The sequence below is a fragment of the Pundamilia nyererei genome, unplaced genomic scaffold, assembly GCF_000239375.1.
Source record: "Pundamilia nyererei isolate P.nyererei 1_Seehausen unplaced genomic scaffold, PunNye1.0 scaffold00101, whole genome shotgun sequence".
NCBI classification, from domain to species: Eukaryota; Metazoa; Chordata; class Actinopteri; order Cichliformes; family Cichlidae; genus Pundamilia; species Pundamilia nyererei.
Genome location: NW_005187502.1, coordinates 1,061,157 through 1,072,167, shown reverse-complemented (window position 1 = coordinate 1,072,167; position 11,011 = coordinate 1,061,157). Strand labels below are relative to the sequence as shown.

General features: G+C 46.0%; 1 protein-coding gene across 2 annotated transcripts in view; it reads right to left on the bottom strand.

Annotated features, from left to right (window-relative positions):
• The window catches only part of nrp1a (neuropilin 1a), a 59,209-nt gene extending 48,507 nt beyond the window's left edge, over positions 1-10,702 (bottom strand). Inside the window, exons 1-2 of one of the 2 annotated variants that reach the window (XM_005740563.1) lie at positions 10,450-10,702; positions 9,004-9,178 (exon numbers count right to left, since the gene is read on the bottom strand). In XM_005740563.1, coding sequence (XP_005740620.1) covers positions 9,004-9,178; positions 10,450-10,516 — 242 coding nt within the window. In that variant the 5' untranslated portion in view covers positions 10,517-10,702. The remainder of the gene's footprint in view (positions 1-9,003; positions 9,179-10,449) is intronic. The other variant, XM_005740562.1, reaches the window with a different exon arrangement.
• Positions 10,703-11,011: the final 309 nt, after the last annotated feature.

Here is an 11,011-nt window from a genome sequence, read left to right as displayed (position 1 = left end):
GTGTGTGTGTGTGTGTGTGTGTGTGTGTGTGTGTGTGTGTGTGTGTGTGTGTGTGTGTGTGTGTGTGTGTGTGTGTGTGGTTTGGGGTATGGGTTAGGGTCCTTGTTAGAGGACAAAGTATTACTAGATATCCTGTTCATGACTGGATGTGTAGGATGTACAGTACATGATTGGGGTCAGGCTTGCTGGAACCATGTGAAAAGAAGAGCATTCAAAAAAAGAAGGAGATAATTGTAAACAACTTTGTGCTAGTGACCCACTGAACTTCACATAGGACAAAAATCAGCTATGTGAGCTCTTCTTTGCTTCAGCTTTTATGGCCTGACAAGAAAAAAACAGAAGCAGAACCAACATCCAGCAGCATCTACAGAGGTAATCATCTATCTGCTTATAGCAGCGCTCCCTGTCGAGTAATGAGCATGCTGCTTTCAAAGAAGAGGCAGGAGGAACCTGACAAGGAGAGTTAAAAAAAGGAGGAAAGGAAGGGAGGAGGGGAGCTGAGTTTGAGGTCAGCTAGAGGTAAAGCCTTCGGGTGCTGTTCAAAACTCTCTTGCCTCTCCACAATGGACAGGAAGGGGAGAAAGAGTGCGGCGTGGGTGGGGTGAAGGTGTTGGTTGTGTTAAGAGGAAACAGCTGAGGGGAGATAGAGAAGTTCAGTTGGTGATAGAGGGAGTGGAGGACAAGCCAGAAAAGAGAAAAGCAAAGCATGCAAACAGCTGATACAGGTGCCAGCACGAATCCAGTAAAAAGGTCAGTGGCGTGAGTTCTTACACATGGCTCAGCAATGCTTAGGATGCTTGAGGGCAATGGTAATAATAACTGCACCGGGAATTATTCAATTAAATAGCCCATCCATCCCCACTGACAATCTCCCTCCTCTTCCCATTCTCTGTCCTCCCTGGAGTGGGTCAGAGAGCAGTCTGGGCAGGGTACTTCATGACCCGGTCATCTGGCTGGACATCTAGTCACTTGGCTGGGAGCAGGACAGAACTGTGAACATGTGAACATTCCCCCTCCCCCGTGGAGGACTGGGACTGTGTCCTCTTCGGTATGAGCGACCGATTAAAAAAAGAACAAACTACACCTGACCTCAGACTCGAGACAGCACAACCTGAATTTCTGAATGTTAACAGGAAGAGGAAGGAAGTGAGAAGAGGAAGAAAATAAATGAGGGAAGTGTTTCTACGGTTGGGACATATGTTTGCACAGTGAGGAGATCAGGCGATGCCAGATTCGGGGCAGTTTCCTTTCAATGTAAACCAGCCCTTGGATGGAAAAGCTAATGTTTAAATCCTCGTACTTTATTTCACTTTGACAACTGCATTGTTCCCAGATTGTGCAAAGAAGTCAGATTTTCCAACGATGCAGCACTCTGAAAGCCAACCGGGCCGTGCTGTGAGGGCCACACGCCAAGCAGTGCATCTCTTCCGTGGCGATGGGCAGAGAGGCTGAATTCTTGGCATTGCAGAGCTGATTTAAGTGCTGATGACCAGCCAGCTTCTGCCAACATTTGGAGGGCAAGGTGACTCCTCCATTTACTTGCCTGACAATTGAACGTTACCGTCGAGCTGGATTAACTGCATTATTTCCCCCTGCTTTCTGGTAAAGCCTGCGGGTGATAGACATACGTATAAGAGAGGAGCCTTCTGGTTGGTTATCCCCTCATGAGCGAGGGTCATGCTGGCGCCAGACACCCCAGCTACTTATATTACTTATAGTGCTACCCTACTGAGATAACACCACAAATGATTGCTGCTAGGCCAGATATAAAGGCCGTTTTTACAATTACCACCAGCTAACAAAAGAAATACACTTGTGAGGAAAAAAATGTAATAGTGGTCATAATAAAAAGAAAGAAAGAAAGAAAGAAAGACCACAACTACTGTTGCCAATTTAGTGAGGGGAGATCAAGCAAAGAGCAAACAAAGCGAGGGATTGTGAGTGGCTCTAACTCAATCAGGGAGCAGTGGGGTACCGCCCCATCAATCACTGTCTGCTTGCTGCCCTCGCCGAATCACGCTGAGTTGAGTGGTGAAGAACCACCAGAGAGCCAACAACCCGCTGTGGCGCAAACACAGTGACCGAAAATGACCCCAGGGATCTATCTGGGGGCCCTTGGCTTCCTATTTCCTACCTACCTACCTACCTACCCTCTCACCCACTGCAAACAAACTTTACCTTAAGAGAACCCCCTCTGGAGACTTTGGCTTGATTGTCTGAATAGAGAGCCCTGTGGTCGCCGAGACCACCCCCTCCCACCTGCTGCTCCTTGTGGATCTGTACGCACCGTGGCGTTAGGACAACAAACAAGCTGAGCAGGCCACATCAATCAAAATCACGGGCCCCCTTTCAAGGTTAGACCACTGAGTGAAACGTGTCTGACAAGCCCGGCCACGCAGCATTAAAGCGTCTAGAAGTCCCTCGTCTATTCTCCTTTCTTTTCTCCTCTTTTTCTTACATTTTCTTACAGTTAATAGATGTAGAGAGCCGAGATTACCAAATGTTCTCCTGTAATCAGGAGTCGCTCTATTCGGCTCCCTTTTTTTCTTACAATCTGTTTTGGATAAAGAGGTTGAAAAAAAAGCATAAGGCTGACATATCTAAGCTGTGTGGGCCGCAGCTCCACTCCACAAGAAACTTCCATATAGGGGAAGCTTGTACTGGGTTGGAAAGAAGAAAGAAAGAGCTGAGCAGTGTGCCAGGAGCAGCTTAGGGATAGTAGACCCTGGCAAACACAAGGAGCTCACTCCCACACTGAGATGACAAACAAAACGGGCAGACATGTGAGACGCTGATGCTTTTGTGCTGTCACAGATATGTGACTGCTGACTTGAAATCTGGAGGTTTGTTCACGAGCCCGGAGCTTGTCGTCTCCCTTCCCCCCCCCTCTTTCCCTTCCCTCCCTCCTTCCCTCATCCCTCCTTTCTCCCCTTCTCCTCTGCCGTGAAGTGGACCTGCCTCCTGCTGTGAGGCAGAGTGGCTCACCTCCCGGTTGTGGTTAGGTTGTTGTGCATGAATCAACGTGGTGACAGAGCAGCAGGGAGGATGGCAGATGCCACGGCCAGAAAGCTTTTCAATCAGACTGCCCTTCCAAGCTGCTGCCAAGGTGAAACACTTCACCGGTGGATGAAAAAAAAGACCCTGAACCCCACGGTCACTCTCACTCGCTCGCACACGCATACATGTGCGAGCACACATGTGCCCCGACCTACTTTAATCCCGCTCATTAGCCGGGGAGTAAGCCCTCCATGTTTAAGAGAGATGAAGAAGGGGAAGAAAGAGAGTAATGAGAGTGAAGGTCAGTGGTTTTCTGATGCAACATCTCTGTCTGCTGTCTGTTCTGCTCTGCCCTCCTGTTAATTAACTGCGGCTTTCATTTGCTTTTTGCTTTAAAGGCTCACCTGCCTCATTAAGAGTTGCGTTTTTTGCACCGAGAACGCTCGTCTGGGGAAGTTCTTTTTTTGAATCCTTGCTGGCAAAATAAGGCTCCGTATAATTACAGTGAAGTCCAAACAAGACACATTCAAAGTGGATTGCCTGCTCTTTGAGATGCTGCTGACAAGCTTTTTTTTTTTTTTTCCTAAGGCGCAGTGTTTCAATGTAATTTCGCCTCTGATTTGATTTCCATTGTTATGAGCTGTAGGAGTCTGTTGCTGCAGAGAATATCAGGTGCACAATTTGAGCTGCCTTTGTCAAAGCCGCTAGTTAAAAGAAGCGGTGTCGCCCTACGCACTCCATTTTGCAGCGCCGATTTCACGGTGCCAATTTGACCTCCCCTACCCCCACCCCACCCCAGCATGGATGCTTCAGTGACATGCACTTAAAAAAAAACACACATAAAGAACAGAGTGACAGCAGAAATAAATGCCCTCTAACAGGCTGTAAGTATCTCTAATAATCCATGTCAATTTAGAGACCCAACTGGCAGCACTGTGGATCACAGCGCCTCCTTTCAGAGTTACCACCACCACCACCACATCACCACCTGCCAACAGAACATTTCTGTTGCATTCCTGTTTTTTTTTCCCGTTTTAATTATTTTCCTCTGACGGCTCCTAAACAAACAGTCCACCTGTGGTCCTTTGCCTGCAGTTACCTTGCACAGCCAGTTTTGAGAAGAATAAGCAACACTTGTTGCACGTATGAGCTGTAGTGTCAGAGCAGCGTTTTGTTGTTGTTTTTTTTAACTAACTTTTTGTATTTGCTTAACTGAAGTCTTTCCCTGCACAAAAGACACTGGTGCTCAGGGGAAAATGAAAGCAACAATGCTGGAAAAACAGCAGAACAGCTTCAGGGACTGCGACACTCAAGCACCAACACAAGGGCTGGTTGTTTCAAGGTGTTGCAGCCCTCTTCCAGAGACCACACGGGGAAAAGCGATGCATGTGTGTTTTGGATCTCATAAGATTTGATTTTTCGTGCTATGATAACTTTGTATTTTTTCCATCCATTTTCATGTGAGCATCAGAATTAAGTACGAATCTAGTAAATGTTATGTTTGTTTGTTTTTTAATGAGGAAATCATAGTACAACTTGTATAGAAAATAGAAGCATTCCTCTCATGTGGTGGCCCTCTGTGCAGGCTTGTGCCTTGGCATATGCCACATCCATTTTTTGTGCCTCGCCTGCAGCTGCAAGATAAGTTACAGAGTGATTGTGAGGTGGGTAATCAAAACAAGCAAGCAGCAGCTAAGATTAAGGGAGGAGCCCTTGTCCCCCACCACCACCAGCCGTGAAGCTCTGCTGGTCTTTATACTGTAGCTGCTGTGTGCTATTAAGGCTGGAATGGTAACAAGGGAATTAGGGAAAGTGGCCAAGAGGATCTTGTCCCTAAATCCCCTTCTGTCCTCCACTCTCACTTCCTAGAAACAGGTGGCAGTCACCTTTGTTGGACACTGTGCCCATGTTGAGTGGAGTTAGTGGGATTCCACATGACAAAGAAAGAGCCATGGTTACAGGGTCAGTTAATACCCCCACCCCCCACTTCCCCAAGTTCCTGTCACCTCTGGAGCTCTGACTTGGTCTCCATGCCACAAGGGGTAGGATGCCTATTATAAAAGGGACATAACAGAGAATGTTTGTCTTCCCAGCAGGCCAAGCAGCTCTGTGTGTGTGTGTGTGTGTGTGTGTGTGTGTGTGTGTGTGTGTGTGTGTGTGTGTGTGTGTGTGTGTGTGTGTGTGTTGTCAGGGGTGGGCTGGGCTGGGGGGGACTCAGTAAGAGACTGCAGCAAAGGGGCATAAGGACAGAAAAAGGAGAAAATTATAATTAAAAAAGGAAACTTTTCCAAGCTTACAGGCACCTGAAGATTTGAGGGGGAGCTCGATGACTTTTGAACTTTGTGTTGAGGTGGGATGTTTTCGATCTCACGCACAAAGAGCTGCTCGAGAAGGCATTCCTTGAATATCTCCTCCGCTTAGTACCATCCTGTAATACGTGTCATCTGAACCCCTCCTCATGCTACTCTGCACGTTGGAAAGTACCCTGCCCAGGTCTCAGGAAAATGCCAGGGAAAGGCAAAGAAAGAGGAGGCTGTGTCTCCTTCTCGTTTTTATGCCTCTCTCTGTTCTAGCACGACTTCGACTAGCTTACAAACTGCAAGGGAGCTCTCAGTGAGCTGAAGACAGAAGAGCTTTTTTGGAGGGGGTTTGTTTTCTTGCTTTTTTTTGGTTTGGTCAGCAAATCCAATGCTATCAATGATTCATAATGTTGTCAGGAGTACATCATATCTCGAGAAAGTTGGCTCCCCTCCTCGACTCAGCAAGAAAGTAGGAGGAGGAGGAAGAGGAGGAGGTGGAAAGAACAGCCTCCAGCTTCAGATGAAATATTTCTAGGTCTTGGTTTAGATGAGTTTAAAACTAGAAACATTCACCAGATTTACTTGAATCTCACAAAAATAATAATAATAATGATGATGATGATGACACGAGTCTGTTAATCAAATATAAAACCTTCCCATCGCTTCTTTAGATCCATCTCCACTTATACCTCCCCACGACAGAGCTAGTGGAGCCAGGTGAGCCTGACAGGCCTTATCAGATAACCGTGAATAAAGAGAGAGAATAGGTGCGCGGAGCGAAAGCATATCTGTTTACTCCAGCTTTTCACTCCGGCTAAGCTCGCTCATTCCGACGACTTTCAGATCGAATTGACTTCAAATATTTGCCTTGATGCGGGCTGCGCCTTTGCCTCAAACTTCATTAGCTGCGTGAGGCAAGTGAGGGCGGCTCCAGCTCCCCCCAACCCCCGCCCCCATGAAAAACTCCACTCTGTGAAAGTCTACAACGGTGCGTGAAAGGTAAACACGTTCTGCATTCAGAATCGCAGGGCTCACTTAGTCGCCTTATCTCCGTGATGAAGTGTTTTCCTCCTCCAGCTTGCAGGATACAGGCCCCTGCACTTCCCCAAACAAACCTGTCAAGGGGAGCGAGCACGTGCAACAACAGCAGCAGCAGCACGGCAGCCAGGCTCCACTCACGGGGAAGGCTGTTTTTCTTTTCTTTTCCAGGAGCACCACTTTGAGTGCTTCTTGTTTAGTTTGCTGATAAGACCCATGTTGGAGAACATGTGGTGCATGTGTGTTCCATTTGCCCACTAATTAGATTGCAAGGCAGTGCACTGAAGCATGCATTGTAACCCCACCGCCTCCACCTCCACCCACTCTGCAGGTCCATCAGATAAGGAAGCCATTCTGGGCTCTCATCAGTTTCCATTATGTAAAGGGTTGACTTGGTGAGTGGGGCTCCAAGAGGGGCTCTGATGGCTCAACACAAATCGCACCCAACCCAACTACTGTCTGCAGATACATGAGTCACTTATGTTCCCTCACTTATAATCAAGTTACCCATGTACATTGCCATGTCAGCTATTAGGCCAGCAATCAGCCTTCACGTTGCACAGTGCCATAGTTTTGAAATTAAGGAGGGTGGAGTGGAGTGTGTGTGTGTGTGTGTGTGTGTCTGTGTAGAATATGTTACGAAGTAGAAGCAAAGTCCCATGAAAACCACTCCATTAACAGCATTAAAAATGAAACGGCACACCGGGTTAAAAATAGGAAAAAAGCTGTGGGTTAGGCTGACCCCATTTTCAGGTGCAATCTCTGTGAGGCCCACATGAATCAGAGAATGACTCAAGTCATCTGTTAATTTTTTTCTTTCTCCTCAGGACAAGCAGGTTATAGCCTCCTAACCACTGCAGACTGAGTCTTCTTCAAACGTAATGAGAAGCAAAAGAAAATCAGAAGCAGCAACGAGGCGCTCCTGACACCCACTGCACAACATTCATTTGCTGACAAATGTATGAGCGACCGGTTAACTGGAAACCACCAAATTTGTGGCTGCTAAATGAAAGAGCAGTGCTAATTTGCAAATGACACATCAGTGGCTCACTAAGCTCAATGTCCTCCCTCCTTTCAAAAAAAAACCAACCTTCCTTGCTCCCACAGCAACTCTATTCTCCTTGCTGCGTGTGTTTAGACACAGGAAATTCATTCCTGACTAATTTGATTAACATAAGCATTGTCACTGCTGCCCCTACTCCTACTCCAGTCCCTTCCTCACTCTCAGTTTCTAACTAAGGACCTCAGACAGCTTAATGGCCTCCCTGGTGCTGAAATCGAACCCAAAAGAAGTGTCAAAGGAGCACCCACACTCCAAAGGACACCAGCATCCCGCTCTGCACTAAACCCCTGTCAGCAGTAAAGAAAGGCTAAAGTGGGATTTAAATCTGGGATTAAAATAAATAAATAAATAAAAGAAGCCTGCAAGCGTATACACTGGGGCCAATTCAAGGAGCACAAAAGAAAGTGTAGGGTCCAGGTTTTGGGTGGAGCGCAGATACAGTAACAGGATCCAGCAAAGCCCTCTACTCTCTGGAGCCCTGCAGCGTAAACAAACAGCTGAGACAGAGACAGGGCAGAGGCACCGACACACGTGCACACACACACACACACACATACACACAAAACACCACATCACACACAATCAGACTGAGGCAGTCTGCCCAGGCAAGGCTCACCTCAGGGCACCCACACTGACACCGGCTCATCACATTACTGTCTGTCTCTGGTTTCATCGGCTTAAACTATCTATCTGAAAACAGCTTAGCCTTTTTGCTGGATGCAACAGCTCACAGCTTACAGGTCAAATAAGGATCGGTAAGTAACCGTCGCTGAGAGCGCCACCTTAAAAGAGTGCTTTCAGTAAGTTTGGGGTGAGGTGGAGGGGCACTAGTGAAAGTAAATTTTAAAAAATCCCATGTCAGCCAGATAATTTCACTTTGTTCTGACTTTATTAAAGTGGTTGTCTAATTAAAACAAGCTGTTTTTAATGCAATCGCTTCTTTTTCTTTCTTTGTTTAGAAAGTAATTGGATTTCGAGTCACTGGTTTACTGCTCAGACGCTTTTAATAGACACTCTTTTTTTCATGCAGTGCAGAAAGTAGCCGCAATTAAATGCCTCTGCTGAGGTTTTGGCCTCTTCAATCCCCTCCACTTCCCCCTTCCCCTCGCTCTGTCTTCTGCAGAAGCACAGCAGTTCAAATCAGTATTAAATGCTGGTGACTTCACTCCACAAAGATGAAAATCAAGGACATTCCAAAACCAAATGGCAGGAGCGAGACATTCCTACTCCCCTATGTAGTGCCAGACCTGGATTACAATAACACAGTTTTCACTGAACCCACCTCCGACACTAGATGGCGCAGTTTCATGAGCAATAGACATGAGAGGAGAGGAGGAGTGGGATTCAGACTGGCGTTATAGACAGCACTGTAACAGTGCCTGTACATCAAATATAAATAAACATAAATCTGTAGGTGCTTCTTCCACCGCCAACAGAATGAAAGCACACATTTACTGTTTTTGGCAGAGGTCTCACTGGTTTTTTTTTTTTTAATTCCCTATCTTTCGATCAAATTGGGGCCCCCGGGGACAAAATCTGCCTGAATGAACGAGCGTTTGTATTTGCACATGTGTTTTTCATAGAGAAGAAGCGCGGTGCACGTACTTGCACTCCCTGTCCTCCAGATCAAAATGCGGATTGAAGTTGATGAGGATCCGCTGGTGAGGACCAGGCGCCGAGATCACCCACACGCATCTCTGAGAAGGGGGATAAGACGTGGGGTATCCGGGCGAAGTGAGGTAGTTGGCGGTTGAGATTCTGATGTTGCCTCCACATTTATCTGGAGCGGGGAGGGGAGAGAAAAGGAAAAAGAAAAGTTCTTAAAGGATACGGAAACAAACGAGAGTGATACATCACTGGCAGCTCAGAGAGACACAATAGTTTGGACTACTACAGCGAGCTTTACAGGACCATTTCTTTCACACACAACACACTGTAGACAAATCATCTTCTTCTTATAAATAACGTTTTGGTGTAAGCGTGGAGCGAAAATGTTGTTCCACAAAACCAGACCGCTGCTCTGCGAGATGTTGCAAACATGCTTATCTATCTGTAGAGCGGAAAAAAATAATCATCTTTTACCAGATTGCGACTCTGCAGTGAGGGTTAGTCAACAGCAGAATAACGCAGTGATGGAAAATTATCAGTAACGAGCGAGTGAAATTCACTTAGTCGTTAATTTCATACTGTGACATGCACACGCTTAAATTACACTGCCACACATTACGAGGGGAAAATGATAAGCCTTTGCTGACTGGTCCATATAACACAAAGGACCGAACAAGAAGACGTCCTTTTATTATTTACCGTTTATTTATTTTTATTATTTGCAGTCATTCTCCTTTAATCTTGCATATAAAAGTACCCCCTCGTTAAAAAACAAAGTTCCTTTTGCTTTTATTTCTGTGTTATAAAAGCTCATGTGTGCTTTCCTAACGCATTCCCCCTCCGAAGTCTTTCACAGCGGAAAATAAAAGCTGAAGTGAAACAGAACCTCCGAGAATAGAAACCGGGAAAGTTGTGCAAGCCGAGCGTTTGGGCTGACTTTTTGAACTTCATCCTGACTTAGAAATTCTTTACCAGGAGCACAAGAACCCGGGTGCCCTAAAAAAAAGTAGTTGAATTGGTTTAAAAACTGCTTAATTGTTGGGATTAAGTCTTTTTAAAAAATATCTGCAAAGAAAGCAAATATTCAGGAGTATTTTAATGGCCTTTTGGTAGAAAATATTTGAACGGAAACAAGGTAACAACCCTAACGCGCTGGACAACAGCAATATCAAAGAGATCCCATAAATACAAGTGAAATCATATAGCAGTAAAAACGGTTTTAACGAAGGCTACAGATGAGTGTCAGTAAAGTCACTTTACTAAGTCTGTGTGGAAATAATATCAGAGGGGTTTTCTTTAGGCGTTGGTAGAATGAGCAGGTGAGCGCCTTGTGAGTTTGCCCGGAGATCAGCGAGGGCTAATCTTTAGAAAAAACACCGGGATTAGTAGCTTTGCAGTGTACATAAAATCTGTATTTATAGAGAGATCAGATGTCACACTTACCGTTTTTGAAAGCCTTGGCCACCGAGAGGATTCCCATAAACAGGATAAAGACTAATCCACAATGCATCCTTGTTTTATCACCAGGAAAAAAAAATAAAATTACGTGTATATAGATATAAAAAACAAAAACAAAAATCCTCTGAAAATAAACTCCTCCAGAAGATGTTTTTTTCCTCAAGGGAAAGTATTCTTCTCTCCGCTCTGTCCAACAAATAAAGCTGAAGTGTCTCTTAACGAAGTTAGGAGTGATCTGAGTGCGGGCTCAGGTCTCTGGCATCCTGTCATTCAGCTCCGGTTTCCTCTCGCCTGCGCCGTCTGCTCTCCACTCTCCTGTGCCGACCTTGCCATATCCTCTCCAAAAGAAGCCAGAGCGCAAGGCGGACGAAGAATCAGCCACTCCAACCCTGTCTTTTGCGTCCTTGGCCCTTCAGAAGGTGCCCGGGCAGGATGTAATCCTTGGCTGTGGAGTGCACAAAAAACAAAACAGCACAAACGTGAGAGGTGAGCAGACTATGAAAGCGTGTCGCCTCCGTGCGCACTGGACATTCCCCAAAAGTGTCTA